Here is an 18,881-nt window from a genome sequence, read left to right on the forward strand (position 1 = left end):
CTTCTGAATTGTTAGCTTCTTCAAATAGTCACTAGACACTTCCAAATGGCATCCTACCAAGCATTCTGCTGTAAATGTATTAGCCAAATGCTCAGCACTGGGGAGTTAACAGTCACCTTCTTATGAAAAAAGGCAAAGGAGGCTGTTGTATTTAATGAGTCTCAACCACAAATTATTCTTCTGGCTTCACTGGTCTGCACTGGGCAGCTTCTAGCTACATAAAAAGTAACTTGTTTGTATCTTAAGAAGTCTTATGAGTTTCAATACTACATGATTAAGAACACAATGTTACTGCAAATATTTTCAGGTAAGTTCTATCTCTAAAAGAAATTTTTTTTTGCTAAAAAACAACTCGAGGATAATTTTCAAAACAGACCTGCAAAATAACTGAAGGCAAAAAAAAAGCACCCAATTTGCATTACTTATCTGCAGTAACTTGATACTTCTGGGTAAGAAAACGGTGTCTGCCTGAAGGTAAAAAACCCCTTATTTCCAGGTCAATGCTATAAATCAGACTGAAAAACATCTCTGGCATATACTGGTTAGACTTAAAAGCTCCCATCTGAGATCCTGCTTCTTTCTTGAGGGAGACAGAAGAACAATTTACAATTAGATGAATGGGCTTCAACCATATTTTTATTACACTGACCACTTACAGTCACTTAGTAAAGCTATTTTTGCCCAATTAACAGCTAAGAAATTCTAGGAATGCTTCATTAAAGAAAGCAGACAGTTTTTGACTTGCCATCTAAATTAAAGAATCCAGTAAAGCAAATACATACCTCTTCGGAGAAAACCAAAATTCCTACTCAGTCCCAAGTCCCTTCTACAATAAGTCTTTTCCTCACTCTACTGTAGATCTTCTAAATTATTTGTGCAATTTACTTCTTCATTCCAAGAACACAGACTGTTTGTACATCTACAACCACCGTTTATCTCTTCACTGAACTATACTAATTGTCATTATAAATCACTGTTTTGATTTCAGCCAGCCCTGAAAATTTCAGACAGGTTCTTATCTGACACAGTAAGAAAAATACTGAATGAGAAATTAAATTTTGGTGCAAAATGGGAACCTCTATGTACTTCAATATCTAATGTATGCAGAGACCAATAAAAACACTTGTTTTGTTCATTATATGAGCATACCAGGCTGAGTGATATCAGCACATCTCAGAAAAGTTCAATTCTGCAAGATGCACCTGGATTTTGGAGAGCAGGTGAAGCACCTTCAGGAAGAACTTGGTGCTCTCAGGACCCTCAACCTCACCAAGACCATCATGGTACTCAGTGTTATAATCAATCAGGAAGCAACAGGAAGTTCTTTGATCCTCCAACCAATGACAGTATTAACAGACAATACAATAAACAAAATGTGTAGCAAAAGAGTAATGTGATCTATTTAAAAATGGGGACAGAAATAATTTCAATTTTGCAAATTTTCGAAGTTAAGTTAAAAATAACTGTTTCCCCCATAAAATAATCTGGGGAGATTTCTTCTGCCTTCATGTGACTGCAAATCAATTCCAGACAATTTAAAAAATATTTGTAGAAGTAACTTCTGCAATATAGTTGTTTGTTCGGCCTTTTTTAAAGATTCAATTAGGTTTTCTATTAAGAATCAAGAAAAAAACTTAAACATACTCATCACTGTGTTTCCAACAGTTTTGCAGGAAAAATAAAATCTGGAAGCTAAATGTCTCAATCAGCTTGCATGTGTTTTCAGCATCTCAAACACCATGCTCCAAAAATCTCTTCCCATTTGTAGAATACTAGCCTTCCTAATTTTGAAGGCAGATAAACAAATCAGTAGCCTGTCACAGATCTACATGGCATGTGAACTTTTTTCACCATCTGAATTCCCTTTGCAGCAGCTGAGGTATCTTGAATAGTTCTGATGCATTCGTAGAACCTTACAATAGTTCAGTTTAAAATACCAAATAATATATAAGAAGTTCTACTTCCGCTATTCTTCCAAAAAAAAAAAACCCCAAATAAAGGTCACAGAAAACATTTCACAGCAATAAAGAGGAGGGAGCAAATGTTTGCAGGGACTTGCCCTTGAAATAATAACATAGGAACATGTAATAGATTATTTTTGGTCAGTAAATTTACCCTACCAGCTCTTTTCATATCAGGCATAAATTTAACCCATTTAACAGTTGTTTATAAGTTTATTTTATAAAATAAAGCAGAAAACTCATAAAACTTGAAAGTCAGTATTATCTTACAGACAGCTGGAACCACAACCTGGTAGACAATCCTGATTCAAGTTAAACCTTATGCCAAAAGTACAGTTTCAGAAATGCTGATGCTGTAAATCTGAAAAACTGCCTTCAATACTCAGGTTGCTGTAAATACACTTTACAGTGATAATATAATACACTGAGGTTCATAACATATTTCTAGAGAAGGCAAGTTGACATGCAACTTTCCTAGAATATGAATCTGATCTGTGATACCATCATAAACAGTATTAACAGATTTCTGACAGAACTGTTGGGATTGTTATGTGACAGAAAATGAAACATAGAAACTTAGAGTTAACAAAAGCACACAAAGATTGTAAGAAAATGTTTGGTAAAATATTACGGCAGTAAAAAATATAACAGCATTTGTTTCAGAAAAGACAAGTAAAGAACATCATGCGACAAATGCTTGTACAGCATACCTGGGGTCAGCAGAGTTTAATAAAGAAAAATTTGGCTACATGATAATGCATGTTTACTTCTCTTATGCTCTCTGGAGTACAAATTTAAAACAAAGCACTCGTTCAAGAATGAGACACAGAACAGGAATGAAATGCACCCTCCTTCACTGCCACACGTCACAAAGGAATGAGACACAGATAACCTGGGAGGTGAAAACTTTGTGTACTCACATCTCCATCTAGTGGCCTCTGGTCGTCAGAATCCCTGGATGGACTGATGTCCTGCCGCATCACCCAGATAGGCTCCTTAGGTTCATCAGGGGTATAGGGAGAACGGATGGTTCTTGTCTTCACTTCCTCAATAGCCTCTTTAATATCCTTGATGGCCAGTGAAATTGCATCTCTTTTTTCCTTGCTGTACCTCTGTACAGATTCTCCCGAGCTGGATGTAACTCGAGAACCAGATGTGAGCTGGCCATTACTTTCATGCCCACCACTGACAAGAGCCTGACCATGCTCCAGACTCTGCTCTGACTCTGGCATGTCTTCAGCTGCCTTGTCTAAACTCTGGGAGCTCATGCTCTGCTTCACCTCTGCTACAATCTGATCAATGTCCTCCTCTTGCTCGTAACTGTCCATTCTTGGGTAAGGGGCAAACTCTGCTTCCTTTTCAGGGCTGTCAGACTCTCCGTCAGACCGTTCATCATAATGGTGAAGGCGGGCACCAAGTGCCTCCTTGCGGTAATTGTCGGCTTCTTCCCTCTCCCGCTCATACTGCTGGATGCCCTCCCTGCCATCGAGATCTGGTGTGTCTCCTATTTCCTCATACACATGCTCCTGCAATCCATAGTCAGCGTAAGCCTCAGCATACTGCTCATCCTCTCCTCGGTGGAAGAGGCGATGTGTGTAGACATAGCCTGAGTAGGCTGCATTCATGGCTTCCTCGTGCTCGATGGAGTGGAAATGTAAGTGATTGGGCAATGCTCGGTTGTGAATGGCCTCACCATGCTCCGCCTCGGCATTCTCTGTGTACTCCTCAGACTCAGGCCTGTACTGCACTGCATATGCACTCTCATCCTCATTTTCCTGCACTCTCTCGATGTCGTAACTGTCCTCCACTGTGGCTATCACATCCCCTTCTGCAGTATCTGTGTGATTGTGGAAACCACTCTCAGTGCTGGCTGACCGAGCTAACATGCCTTCCTCCTCCTGCCCAGACAGACCCACGTGGCTGCTGCTGGTATGCCTTGGGTAGCGAGCCGCATACCTCTGTTCCTCTTCCACCTCTGAGTGCTCCAGGTCAGCCTCCACTGACTCATTCACTGCTCCGTTCGCTGGCTCTTCACTGATCTCCCCCTCAGGTGGTCCAACCAAATGGTTCATGGCAAGTTTTGGAGAGTAGGTCACTTATTCTGTTGACATTTTGTCTATCACAGCTGCAAAGAAATAAAAAAAAAAAACCTCTGACATCAGTCCTAATAAAAAAAAAGTGGAGTCAATAAACAGAAGCAACAAAATGCACCCTTCCTTCCCAGCAGACAAACACTTGACTTAGCTCTGCAGTCAGGTTATAGACAGCACAACACTATGATCTCCCATGCAAATAATCTCCAACAGCAACAACCAGCAACAACACCCTTGGGGACTGCACTTCTCACTTCCATGGACAAATTCTTTGTGGAAGAATAATTTCCAAACAAGCCCTTGGAGATGCTTGTATGGACTGCAGTGGCATTGCAACGATGCTGGCCTATTAGAAAAGCTAATTTTTGCCAGGAGCTGAACCATGGCAGATATAACAGAAATATTTCACCTTTGCTCCAGCACTCTGTAGTGAGCTGTAGCTCACTAACTTGGAGCAAAGGAAGTAATGTAAAACAGCAGAAGTGTGTCACAGAAGTCTGCAGTTGCTCAGATACATGACAGCCATGCATTCAACACTTCTTCAGGTGAGCTAGTCACCCTACACACTTTCAAAGAATCAGGAGAAATAAAAAGTGCACTCTCAGGATGCAGTACATCTGAACCACCTGTTTCTTCTCCCTAGAAAAGCACATGACAGCGAGGTACAGTTATCCTTCTGGTAGCTATCTATCATCAGTAAACACAGCTTCTTTCCTACAATATGGAGAAGACATCACTAATACTCATAACGCTCACCACATTGAGATCAGTAGCACATCTCAGCCTTGCTGACTTCGAGTAAAGAAGATCTCAAGAGATTACATAATCACTAGAGAGGTCTGCCAATAGTAAAAAAAATTACAGGGAACAGAAACAGGCCTATCTAGCTCATAAGGTTTCATTTTTATAGAACAGCTTCAGCTATTTGGAACTTTGCCCTATGTTTTTAAGATGCAGTGTCATGAAGAGGACATGTAATGTCCTTTTAGGTACTTAAATCAAGCCACATACCCATAAATAAAATACAGCTCTAGCTTGTGACATACTGGTAAGTACTAAAAAAAAAAAAAGTACCTATTGGAAAACTGCCAACTTGAAGGAGCTATAGAAGCATGTGTCAATTACCAACTAAAACAATTAACGTGAATGTGAAATAGAACTTGGATCAAATCTTGTAAACTGAGGCAAGGAGGCTCAGGTGGCACTTTGCTGACTAAATGAGGTCTGTGCAGAAGAGCACTGGGAATAACTTCCTGTGATGAGAAAGCAACAGCAATTTCAGTTGCTCTCTATTAGAAAAGCTGACAGGCTGGCAAGCCAAGCTGTAAGTCACTTGTACTATATTGCCACAGGAAATCCAGAAGGCGTACTGTCCAGCTCAGTGAACACACCTTGATTTTGTTACACCTAATGTTCTAGCCTTTTAAACACAGGAGTCCTTAAAAAAAATTACAATTGTAAAGTAATAGCTAATAAATCGTATTAGCTGGACCTATAAGGATGTTGTACACAAACTAATCCCTTTTCAAAATAACCACAAAAAAACTCAGTTTGTTTTTTCCAGCTAAGGAAGCTGTGTTAGTAAGGCTTCAGCAACAAGATAAGGTCTTTTTCAGCTGAGACTTCCAAGCCATTAGGAAAGAATGGGCAGAGTACAGGTGTATATGCTGATGTGCACCAGAACTAACACACCAAACACTCTCCCCTCAGCACAGCATATGATATGTAAACCAAGCAAGAACAAGATTGGAGAGCTTTCCACTTCTAGCCCACAAAAAGGGTGACCATGCCAAGGTGCAACAGCTCCTTCAAAAGTCCTTCCCAAGGAGGATTACAGCAGACGCATACATTCTGTGCAGGTAACTCGGTTTGCAGCCCGCAGTGTGAGCTGCAGATTGAGCTCCGGGTGGCAGCAGCCCCGGGCAAGAGGCCGGGAAGTGCCAACTCTTTGCATAATAGAGGACGTGAAGATGCTGGTGCCGGCCAGGTGGATGGACAGGATGGACTGAGACATGGCTGGAGCCACAGATTCAGGAAGGAAAGCGAGACTTTGGAGCACTTGGACTGTGAGGGGATAAAAGTCCAGGGGTTCCTTTGTTCAGGCTCCCTCCTTGGAGGCTCAGAGCTTGAGCTGCTTCTGTGTTACCACACCGTGAATAAATGACGTTACAGAAAGAGACATCCAAGCCTCTGCTGCGGTAAACCCGGGGTCAAACTGGCCAGGAAACCTGGGCTGACCCCGAGAGAATGTGTAGGAGTCAGGTGGGGACCCATCAGGTCACTGGACTGGCCACCATGAGGGGGCTTCCGTCCCAGCAGTGACAGTCTCCGACGGTGGGAGTCGGACTGCCAGAGTCTCATGAATGGTCAGGCTGGGAAGGTTCTTTAATATTGCCTACTTTCACTGAAGTAGATTATAAAATTTCCACTCTTTTTCACATAGACAGAATTAGGCTAAAATAGAGGGCTGGTTAAAAAAAATCTACCTTAAATTTGTTGTGTTTGTAGTAGCCCCTGACTCGTGGCTAAGTGTCATCGGTCACCCCCAGAAAAAGGGTAGTGCTAGTCAAAAGAAATTAGGTTACACAGAAACACAGGATAATGATCAACTTTCTGAAATTTTATCACACGTAACCTAAGTTCTGATAATTGCTGAAAATATGTTATCCTGTCTTAGAAGTCTTAATATATGCTTGTAACATAATGAGTTTTATGGATAGACAGCATCACTGACATGTCTTAGCAGTGAGAAACAAATTACAGAGATTACAAACCATACAAAATACGGCTAAAAAACACCTGAGAGACCCACCATTTTCCTTTGACAAAGCTAAAGTTTCCAACGTTCTGCTTGTAAAATATTTCTCATTCAAAGAATTCTCTTTGAATTTGAAGTTGACTTCAACTACTGATATTCCAAAACTTTCAAGGTTGTATCTTTTGAACGGATGAGAAGGAAATGTTAACCTTTACCAGAAGTTTTTTACTGAAAAGTGCTCTTCTGTTTGCCTTTCCTCCTATAAATTAAATTCAACTTTTAAATTTTGAAAACAATAAATTATTTATTTTGAAATCTAAAATTTTTAGTGTTTTGAAAGTAAGTTAACTTAGAAGTCTGAGCGGAATGAACGTTCTTAGGTCACCTCAGACCCAGTAACCTTCAACAGAAAGTAAGCTTCTGAGTCAAGAACATTTATTTTACTGATTTAACAATCAGTCTTTAGGATAGTGAATTAAAGAACACCTATTAAGATTGGGGGTTAGAAGTTACTAAATCCCCTTTCATACCTGGTAGCTAGAAGACTACTGAATCCCACACTTTTTATTTTTAGCAGGATTTTCCTAAAGCAAATACAAGGTCTGCCTGATCTTTCCCACCAGATCTGCAAAAAGCACTTTATTTCCAGCAAACAAACAAAAAACAATAACGTACATAGAACACCATAGACAGAAGAGAATATAAACAAGAGAGGTTATCCGAACTTGGAAATACAGACACAGCACCCATCTGAATGATATTACAGTCTCATATTAATTACTCAGAACAGCAGCTGCGCTCTGATAATCAAATATGGGAAAGTGCTCTGTAAGCGCTCTTAGCTTTGCACACACGACTTGATGGATAAATCTGTCTCCGCAACAGAGAAATCAGAGGTTGATTACTACTGCAACTAACTCTTTGCTGAAGGTTAAACTACCTTCCTGTCTGTAAAGAAGAAAAAAATTAATATATCCACATATTTCTTAAACAACATAAAGTTGAAAGTTGAAGAATTTTTCTCTACCACTTTAAAACACCATCAAAGGGCAACCTATCATTTCAGAGCAAGACCACAACACCCATGCCAAGTTCCTCTCAGCAAAAGACATGCAGTAAGAAAAGGTGAAAGCGTGAGTATTCAGATTCCAATTTGGTTTGTTATTTCTTACCCAATTCCAGATGAATAATTGTCTGATTTCTTGTATAAGCAGGCAGAAATAAAGTGATTATCATTATTAATAATACTATTATTATTATTCTTCTTCCAAATATTACTCTAGGAGTTTATTTTATAAGAGTCTTAGGCATCGTATTTCCACAGTTTAATCTTGACTTGAGTAAAAGCTCGCACTCTTGATACATCTGTATACTACAGTTACTGTCTCAAAAAAAAGCTGTGTGCCACATGGAACCAAGACTACACACACACACAAACACATACGTTTTTCTGTCACATAGAGCATAAGAGGATAACTGAGGAAGGGACCACAGGAGGTCTCCAGTCCAACCCTGCCCAACCCCTAGGTCTTTGAGCTAAGACCAGGTTTCTAAGAGCCTTATCCAGTTGGGGTTTGATAATCTCCATGACCGGTGAAGGCAACAGCTTGTCTGGGCCTCAACTTCAGTGCTGGACTGTCCTTGTGGCGAAAATATTTCTTCCTTATAGTCAGTTTCAATTTCCCCTGTTTGAGCACCTCCCAGCTGCCTCCAGCCCTCCCTCTCACCACACACTACTGTGAGGACCCTGGCTGCATATTCCCCATCCCCTGGTATGTTGACATGGAAGCCAACCCACTTCTCAGCTGAAGCAGCCCTGGTCCCGCAGCCTCTCCTGTGTCTCTGTGGCTTCCCATCATTTCCCACCAGTATCACCCCTGTATTGGGAACTCAAAAGGGAGGCAGCACCCAGGTGGGTTCTGGCAGGCTTTGAGCAGAGGGGATGGTTCCTGCCCTACCCTGGCTCTCAGGACCATGTCCATCTCACACTGCCCCAGGTGCTGCTGACCCTTATTCTGCTGTCCAAGCCTTGTCCCAGAACTGCTACTTATCCCCACCAGTCCCAGCCTGTATTGTCATGAGGGGTTATTTACACACATATATATTTTTTTAAATTAAATATTAATTTTAATTAAATATTTCATTTATAAGAAGCATAACTGTTTCCTCTTATTTTGCAGTTGAGTATGTGAGCAAAATAGTTTTGCCTTCCTTAAAATACTTCAGCCACATTTACCTATGTTTTCTATGAAAAATAGACATTCTTCTAACATACTTCCACATAACTCCAAATCACCCCAGGAATACAGAGACCTCTGACTGAATTTTCAAAGGCAACCCACCTCAAGTGCAAGTCTTCTTGGCACACTCTCTGAGGAATTTCATAAAGCACCTCTGTTTTTCCTGACTTCAGCAATACACCAATGTTTCACTTGTACAGATCTCAACAAGACAGATGAGCACAACCTCTCAAGAAAATAACGTAGTCTTTTAGCAAACGTATGTCTTTGAGAACCACCTTATTTTTTTTTTCTTTTAAGTGCCCCTATGGTAAGAAATTTCAGAGAATTTAACAACATATGCCATGCCCACTTCGAGGGAGTTCTCCTCCTGTGTTAGATAACTCTCTTTTCTGAATTGCAACCTGCTTGGGAAACCTCATTGCTTCTGCTGCCATGTGCTAAGTAAGCTCATCCAAAACAGCTTTAAATAAAAAAGCTGTGAAACTTTTATTTCTTGCCAGTCAGCAAAAGCAGCACCTGGAAAGTGACATTAACATCCCACCACATTTGCACACATATGCACACACATACACACATATTGGTTCATAATAATGAGGCTGAACAACTGTGAACACTTAGAGTAACTGTAAAGCAGAAAAGCTGCATGCACAGTATTGCTCTGCACACAAGAACCCCCAACTTTTGCTTATAGTAGACACATCCAGAACTACCAGCTTTAAGAGCACTCAAAACATGTTAAACTTTTCTCCCCTTCCAACTCACATCTTATTCAAAGCTAAAATACACTCCTGAGCAAGAGGCACCATTCAGTAATCTTCAGTGCAGACAGTCCAGATCTCATAAATACTTCAGGGCACAGGAGATGGGGAGCACTCAGATTAGAAAAGGAACAGATCCTTCTCACCACCTAACACTGAAGTTCTGCCTGCACAAGAAATAGAAGCAATACATGGATGGAAGCCATCCATCTGCTGCCAGAAGAAGGCTACCAGATATTATGGGCCAAACAGAAGACATTAACCAAAAGCAGTAGAGAAAAATCCTGACAAGGAACCACAGGCAACCTCTGCAGTGAAGTGCAACAATTACACACACAAGACCAGAAACACTTTAAAAAATAAATCACAAATCCCAGATCATAATTGGTTGAGGAAATAAAACTGACTATTGTCACCACCAAAATGATTAAGCTTCCTAAGAAAAAGTACTATTAACAGCTAAACTAAGGAAATATGGGGTTCTCTTTCGCTCTGGCGTCATTTTCTGACAGGTCACTGCTGGGTTTATTCCTGGGTGTCAGGTATTGCATTTTTAAGTAGCAGACAGATAATCTAAAACTTTGAATGCTGGAATTGTTACTCTGGTATTCTAGTTATACAAATAACATCAATTTTCGAAGGAGAACGAAAAATTAAAATTGTACCTAAGTAATGTCAGAGTATCACAGCATTTAAAATCAATATTACAATGTGAAACTAGCACCAATCTCTGTTAGAGTACCACTATGAGAAGTGAATCTATACTAAATCTAAGCTCATGGTTGTTTGTAATTTACCTTTTTTTCTCCTCTGTGTGTCCCAGAGAATACAGTGGAAAATGCTGACTCCCCAGTGATGAATTCTGAATTCAAATTATGTCATCCTTACACTAGTGACATTTTATAACAATGAAAACTATATTTTTCTCTCTATTTAAACAGAGGGATTAGATATAACCTACCAAAAGGAAAAAAGAAAAGATCATCCCAGGAAGTCCAATACCCTTTCCATCCCTTTAAGAGTCATTAACAGTGCAATACAGAATAAATGTAGACAGAATTAAATTATATGCTCCAGTGAACTGCAGGGCATGGCTACTTTCAGAGTGAATAAGAAGGCCTCAAGCCTCATTTACACAATAAGAACACATATGTCCAAAAACCCCTTGGATTTTCCTCCTCTGGCTACACATAAAGGCTTGATCCAACCTTTCTAGCTGTTAACAGTCTTAATCAAAGGCATCTTGGCCAGCGTTGCACAGTCTTGAAACAACTATCTTGGATACAAGCGAGACAGACAAGTCATTGAGACACCCCTCAACTTTCCCTCCTCAAAATACCAATTTTGTTACAGGAAGCAAAGTTTTCAAGCGAGTTAAACTCTAGCTTTTTGAATTCTTTTATGCAATCAATCCACAGGTTTGGTGGATTTGTTAGGCATACAGAAACGTTTGTATGGTGTTGAGACCACTTCAAGAAAAGATGAAGGATTTGCTAGAATGAGATAGGCTGCTTTTCAGCAAATATGCGGCTTTAAGGAATACCAAGCTAAACAAAAGACAGTGAAGTCCAGCTACTAAGTGTGTCAGCCTCATCAGCTTCTTTCAGCTGAGACAAGTGAGTCACAGAACACTGTTTTAACTCCTGGAAACGGTACAGAAATAGTGCTGAAACCGTAATAACTTCTGTCATACAATCAGTAAACACGTGTTCTGAGAGACTCATTACCTGAGAATTTCAAGCTAAGGATATTCCCTCATGAAAAGCAATCGTGGTTCAGACAGCATAGGACCAAGATCTGATTGTCCTTTAATTCATTTTACTTCATGAATTTCAAAGGAGCTATACCTGACTTAAGCTGAAAATTTGGGATAGATAGGATTCAGAACTTGCTTGCCCTTGATGTATTTAAAAATGTACCACTGCCTGGCAACTGCAACACGTAGTTACCAAAACCACTGGATTATACAATCCTTCCCAACCCCAACCCTCCACCCTATCTTTATACCAGGAAAGGGAAACACCTCAAAATAGACAACTATTATTTCAATTTTTGTTTTTATTAGACTTACACTTTATTATGTGGTTTTTTTGACAATGACTTTTTCAAGGCTTTCTCTGATAAAGTAATTGTCAAAGACAATATGTAAAATGTGGAGGTATTATTCAGAGTGGGGAAGTATGAGCCAGACAGAGAAATGAGGTAACTAAAATTCCCAAGTATTTGGTCGTGAACATGCAAGCTCCTTTCCATTCAATTCTTGCCAGCCAAAACAACTGAGATAATACCTTCTACCATATAATAGACTTCTTTTCAAGGACCTGATACATATCTGGACTGCATTATTGAGAAGGGGGTTTTAAGTACTAGCTAGTTTGTCTCTTATTACTTATTTCTGAGTGAGAACAAGACATCAGGTATCTGCTTCCGTTCACAGAAATCAGGTAAGCAAGAATATTTAAGGGCTGCAGGCTAGCAAAAACTCATGAAGGAACAGTGAAATCCCACTAACAAAGGTATTTCATTTAAAGGTTATAGTCACAACTGAAGTTACAAAAAAAAGAAAAAAAAAGAAGAAACCAAACCTTAGTGGTTTCAAACCACAATACTCCTGGAATTAAATGCTACTTCAACAGATTCAGTCTTGTAGGTATATAGCAGGGGAAAAAAAAACCTCACAAGAAACAAGAACTATGGCACAAAACAACAGATGCAAAGGAGGAGGAAGTAGGAACGCATAGTGTAGGTTACAGGAGATTAACTTTTCTCTCCTCCCTACATGGACAGCCTTCTCTTCTACTCTATTTCTGTTACCATTTTAGCCCACATAATAAGCCCAATCTCATCTCTAACCATCAAATTCTACTAACACTTGCAGATCATTTTACTACTTCTATTTCAAGGAAAAGCTGCTGATTCAGTCTACATTAAAAAAAGAAAATCAAAGCTACACAGTCCAGCTCACAAGTTTCCAAAGGCTGGAAGGAAATTTGATCTGCCACTTGTATTTTTGCACAGATTGGTAGCTGTGTTACAGTGCCCTACTGCACAGATAGCCCCACAGCCATCTCCAAAACCATATGGGAAGATGTCGTACATTTACTTCCAAGCATAGTCCTGAGTGATGAGGTAAAAAAACTCTCAAGCACATCTTCCACTGTTACAACCTTTCTGAAATGCTGTGGCCACTAGTCAGCACTAAAGCAGACACACCACGAGCAGATGCACATCTGAGATTTTCATTAGCAGGAAGCCTGTGTGGCTAGACCAGCACCTACCTGAATGTGGCTGGCCTCACCAGACATGTCTGCCTGCTCCCGTCTTCCCAAACAAATTTTTTCCTAGCTCGTAACACTAGCAATTTCTGTGCCTTCCATGAGCTTCAAAGCAAGATACAGCCTGTGCTACACCCCAGAGCTGATGAGAGAAGGGTTACTCATTCAAACAGGGAGGACATCAGCATCACTCATTTCTCTGAACTGAGGAAGATCTTGACTGAGACCTACTTTTTCAGCACAAGCCTGTTACTAGAAATAGCTGCTCCAAGGCGACTGCACATGAAATCTGCTCCCCAGACATAATTAAACGCTAATGAAGGCTGGCATTTCTCCACATCTGTAGCTCACAACAGAACTTGAGGAGTATTAGCAATTGCACTGTACACAGCTCAGGGTACTCAGATGTGCAGCTTGCTCAGAAATTACAGTCTGAGCAGGGAAATGGAAATGATGCCTGGTTGCAGTCACTGGGGTCCCACCAGGTTAAGGAAAAAAAAAAATCTGTTGATGTTAATCAAGTTAACTAGATCACACACACTACTGCCAGATCATGCAAATCAAAAGCAGATGCATACTGTAAAAGCCACAAAGCTTCCCATACACTTGCCAGTCTCTACCTGCTAAGGAAACAAAGACCAGAATACAGCTACACAGGAGGGAGTTTGAAAGAAAACTAAGAAAATTGAGGATAGTCACCCAAGCACACTTTTCACGTCTCTACGCAGTATCTATAGCTAGAACCTCCACACAGACCAGTCAAGACATACAGACAACAGGTAAAATGATAGTGTAACAGCATTTAAAGCCATAAGGAAAAAAGAACATAAATTCAAAATTTTCTAAAAACACATAATGTGGCAGTTGCCTAGTTTTAAAAATTATTTGTATCCTGCCCCATAGTGCTTTTGTCTACCTTCCAAAGAGAAACAACACCCAAAAGAATTCAGACAGCTCACATTTTGGTACATTATTTTTTCTTCTCTTTTTACATAGCAATACTTAGATTTTAGTAGAAGTGTATATTCCATTTAAAATATTTTATTATGCATTCTTAACATTATAAAATCCTTTTATATTATTAAGACATCCAACCGGTGGAATTACAGTAGAAAAAAGTGGCAGCTAAAAAGGGTGATTCTAAGGTAAATTGTATTTAATGTGACTAAAATTAAAGGAAGAACAGAACAATCCTGAATTGTTTCAACACTTGAAGCACTTACTTAGTTATTCATTGGTTAGTATTTTTCTCCTTTTTGACTGCAGACAGTCTGACTGTCAATAGCTCCTTTCACTTATCCTCGGAAGTTGTTATTAAGGCAATGTATTTCAAAGGCACCCATAACCCTTTCTCTACAGGAAACACAAGCCCTAATTATTTTGCTTTATTTTATTTTATAAAGAGAAGATAAGGTATCTCTTCAATGTTCCATTAAACCTAGGTAAGGGAGATCCTATAATTCCAGGGAATGGTATATTTCAAATTACTCTGTTGGGGTTTTTTAAAATTCCTTTTCAAGGAAGGATCATTCCTCCTATAACAGAATGTCTTTCTTGTCTGAAATCCAAGCTTAACTGGTATTCTAGGCTCTACTCTTTGATGGTATTTAACTCAAATTAAAATCCATGCCCTGGTTATCCATCAGGCAAAGGAACAGTTTGACCTCTCTTCAAATACCTGAGCTTTACATAAGTGACATTGTAAGAATGCGCATGCTGATTTCCCTTTTCTTTGCTATACTACAGCATCCTTTCACTTTTAATTTCTTAAATTCAAGACAAGAAGTACTGAGGATGTGATCTCTCTCATGGAAACATGCTTTAAAATGAAGGTAGGAAGACACTGAAGTAATTTTTGATGCCCAAAGGATAGGCTGGAAATAAATCCCCATAGACCGATGGCTATAGAGCAGGTATTTGTTTATTGCAGCGCTGGTGGTGAGGGGGATTTTTCCTCCTAACTCACCCGCCTTTGTCTAGTGCTGTAGTATATTTATACAGTAAATTTTCCTTAATGTTGCTATGTCATTACAGCATCATCACATACTTACCAGAACTAATTTACATAGCATAATCTCAAGGTTATTAGATAATTCTTTGCACTGCACTTGCACTTCCCCAGTTCGGGGGTCTTTGGGGGTCTTTGATGAAGGCTTCTGAAGTCTTCTTCACGCTTGAACTTTTCAACTTTGTCTTCGGGGCATGTGCAGTTATGATGCTCTTTGGTCCATCTGGTCTTAACTGGCCTAAATTCTTCGTTTTGTGGCTAATCGGCTTTGCACTTGCCAATTTCTCATTAGTACTACACTTAGCTACTTCTAAAACTATACATCTGGTAAGTTTGGTTTTATTCTTCTCCTCTCTTTTTGTCTACTTACATTTAACAACTAGTTACTATGTACTAGCCATTACATTGTATAAAAAAAGTTATTAATATCAGGTCATATGGGTATCAAAAGTTATGATTCAGGTTATGTAAGTATCAGGTTACATAGGTATAGAAGTTATGATTCAGGCTACATAAGTAAAAGCTATGATTCAGGCTATATAAGTATAGAAGGCCATGCTTCAGCTTAAATTGATATTCTTCAGGTTATATTGATAAAAAGTCACGATTTAGATTATACTGCTATTAGGTTACATAGATATCCTATAACCCAAGCTATATAAGTAGTTTGTAACTTTGACCTAAGTTATACAGACATCACTTTAAACATGGAAGTAGATCTTAAAAGCAATGAAAATAAAAAAGAACTATATATTTCTCATACCTTTGTAGGTCGCTACAGGATTATTTTAAGATTACCACTTTACTACAGAATTCAACACTGTGCTTCAAATCAGTCAGGCAGGTAGCTGCTGTCAGTATTAAGTTACATGAACTTCTCTGGGCAAGTAAACTTTTAGCTCTACAGAAGTTGTAAACCCCATGATGATCAGTAAATTCAGCCTCTGTATTGGTTTTGGTTCAAAATATTCATTACTTACTTATTTTCCTTCTGTGAGATAAGAATTAGGAGAAAAAACAAAGCAGGCACAAACCTTAAACAGTTGCAGGACAATGAAAAGAGTTTTATTACTAATAGAATTAAAAGTAAAGAGACAATAACAAAACAAAATTAAAGCAAATCCTCCCCCCCCCCCCCCAGCACTTCTCTCCTTTTACCTAGCTCACACAAAGGATAACAGAACATGGGATGTTACTCAGTGTTCCAGTTCTTGAAAAGTCTCTCTCTTATGCTTAAGGGAAAAAAGGGTTTTTCCTTCAGTTGCACGTGGTTCCCAAACTGCTACCAACAGCAGATCCGCCCGGAAACAAACAATCTGCTGGGTGTAGAACATCTCTCCCATGAAAAATCTCACAGTTCCTTCACACTACAAAACATGGGCCATCACATGGGGTTATTCATCTTTTTAAGGATAAGTTCTTTTGGCCTGCACACAAAGGCTTTTTTCTTCGCCACAAGTCTCTAACAGCCTCTTACTTCTATATAGCCTGGCATAGGCACTCTTCACAATCTTCACAGGCCACACCAGGATCCTCCATCCCCCCATGTTCTTCAAATGGATTAAAGAGACAAACAGTTTGTGGTATTACAGTTTCTTACCACGGCATGCAAGAAGGTTTCTTTTAAGCTGCGCGCCAGAATCGTGGCACCGCCCTCTTTTCTCCCGTCGCCATTTCCAGCTCCGTCCCACGGGACTCACTTCTCTTTCTCTCTGACTCTGAAGCCGCCATGTTGAAGGGTGTTCTTGTTCAGGCTTTACGGTGGGGAAAGCCTCGCTCCCTTTGTGCTGCTGGCTGCGTGGTGTCCTCTTCAGTTCAGCACGAAGTGTGCTGGCTGCAGACAGGAGGCTCTGCCGGCTCCCGTTGACTCCGCCGGCTCCGCATGGAGAGGAGAGGGACCCGCCGGTCCCAGAAGCCGCGCTGGATGGGTTTAGCTGTGAGCAGTCCCTGGCTGGGTTTAGCTGTGAGCAGTCCATGGCTGGGTTTAGCTGCCTGTGGCTCTGAGGCAGTCCCCCCAGCCACCCAGGGTCCGTGCCGCAGTGTTGGGAAAGGGGGAAGGGGCAGTGGCCCCGGCCCGGCCCGGCGGGGCCTGGAGGCTCGGAGCCCCCCCCCCCACCTTCCAGCAGGCGAGCTCCGACCAAAAGGGGAAGACCAGCCTTTCTGTGCAGTTTAAATATGTAAATTGTGAGAAGCGTAACTGGTCTTAAAGACTGTCCATCAACTCAGGGTCAACCCAATACAGCCTCCTAAAAGCACAAACCATTACAATCCCCTAAGTTCTTGCTTGCTTGAACTGCAGCATACACCATTTAGAAAGGCCTGCAATTTTCAAAGTTTGTCAGCCCACAATCCAGTCCATTATCCTACAGGGCACTTACATCAAGCTACCATGCTACAAGTATTAGACATCACTTTTTAAAATATTAACACAACATACTCTTCGTTACAGTCTTCTGAAACTCTGCCATAAGGGTTACTAAAAACTAAGAGTCCAAAATGCTCTTCTGCCACACACTTTTAACACGTTAAATTAGTCACCTGAATAGAACAACTTTTATGTACAAATGCACTTGGTCAACAGTAGGAATTTTAGACAACCAAGTCTCATGACTTTCAAAAGTTCAGGCCAGTTTTCAAACTGCTGACAGTTACTTGTGCAGATCCTGAGCTCAAATACACATCATCCAAACTCTGGAACTGAAAGTGAGTCACTATAAGCTGAATGTTTCAAAGATTTGATTAAAGCCATGATAAATTAAAAATTAGTCCTGGGAAAACAATTATGGTTCTTTCAGGCCTATGACCAGGGGTTTGGCTTTTCTGAAAGTCTCTGAACTTCTCTCATCAATTCTAGGGGAAAAAAAGTCTGAAAAAAGGAAACAGGAAAGTGGGGAGCATGCAAAAAAAAAAAAATCTGCAGTTTGCAAGAGTGAATAGATTATCAGAAACAGTTTCTCAGAGTGGGTTTACATATATGTTTTAGCTTGGACCTGAAGTACACTTTTGAAGGCAATTTCTGATGGCAGTGAAGACTGCACTTCAGTACCTGCTGTGGAGTAGACTTGGAGATCACATAACAGATTTCTTCCAACCAACCATCAGTTGGCAGAAGAGAGGTTTTGAGCTAAGAAATGCACATGAATAGCTGTGAAATAGATAAACCTAACCTAACAGCAAAACCCTAACAGAAAAAGAAATCACTGTAGCAACAGAAAAACTGATACATTATTGAACAAAACCCAAACATAGAATATCCTTTTCCTCCCTGAAGGTTCAAATAAAACACAACCCAAACCAAACCAAACAAACAGAAAAAAACCCAAACCCCAAGAAGAAGCCCTAAAACCACCCGAATAATTCTTTGTACTACCTTACTTAATTCTACATGGTTCCAGAATCAAAATAACAATCATAGTTCAGCTAACAAAGCAAGTTGAGAAGCCAAATACAGATTTATTTTACAGCTTATAGGAGTAACAGCATGCAAACAAATATTTAGAGGGCTCATCCAGGAAACCTGAATATAACACCGAAAATAAAATGAAGAAAAATCAGCAAATGCAGATGTTCAAGTCAAGGTGCAACAAAGAAGAGTCAACAAGCTCAAAATCAATAATCCATACATACTGCAAAGAACTAAACCACCAAAAAAAATTAAAGGAAAATAAGCAAGAGAGAGTTTGTTGGTACCCCACAATAGCAGTACAACAGCACCTGAGTGACTACAAAACAGAGCAGACAAAGGCTGCCGAGCAGCAATGACATCTCCCTTGGCTCCCAGCCAT

General features: G+C 40.1%; 1 protein-coding gene across 1 annotated transcript in view; it reads right to left on the minus strand.

Annotated features, from left to right (window-relative positions):
* Nucleotides 1-18,881, minus strand: part of APBA1 (amyloid beta precursor protein binding family A member 1) — a gene marked incomplete at its 3' end in the record, with an annotated part of 88,771 nt that overhangs the window by 36,801 nt on the left and 33,089 nt on the right. The window contains exon 2 of the mRNA XM_082301180.1: nt 2,882-4,086. Within this exon, the coding sequence (XP_082157306.1) occupies nt 2,882-4,033 (1,152 nt within the window). The 5' untranslated portion in view covers nt 4,034-4,086. The remainder of the gene's footprint in view (nt 1-2,881; nt 4,087-18,881) is intronic.

Source organism: Coloeus monedula (assembly GCF_965178545.1).
Source record: "Coloeus monedula genome assembly, chromosome: Z".
NCBI lineage: Eukaryota > Metazoa > Chordata > Aves > Passeriformes > Corvidae > Coloeus > Coloeus monedula.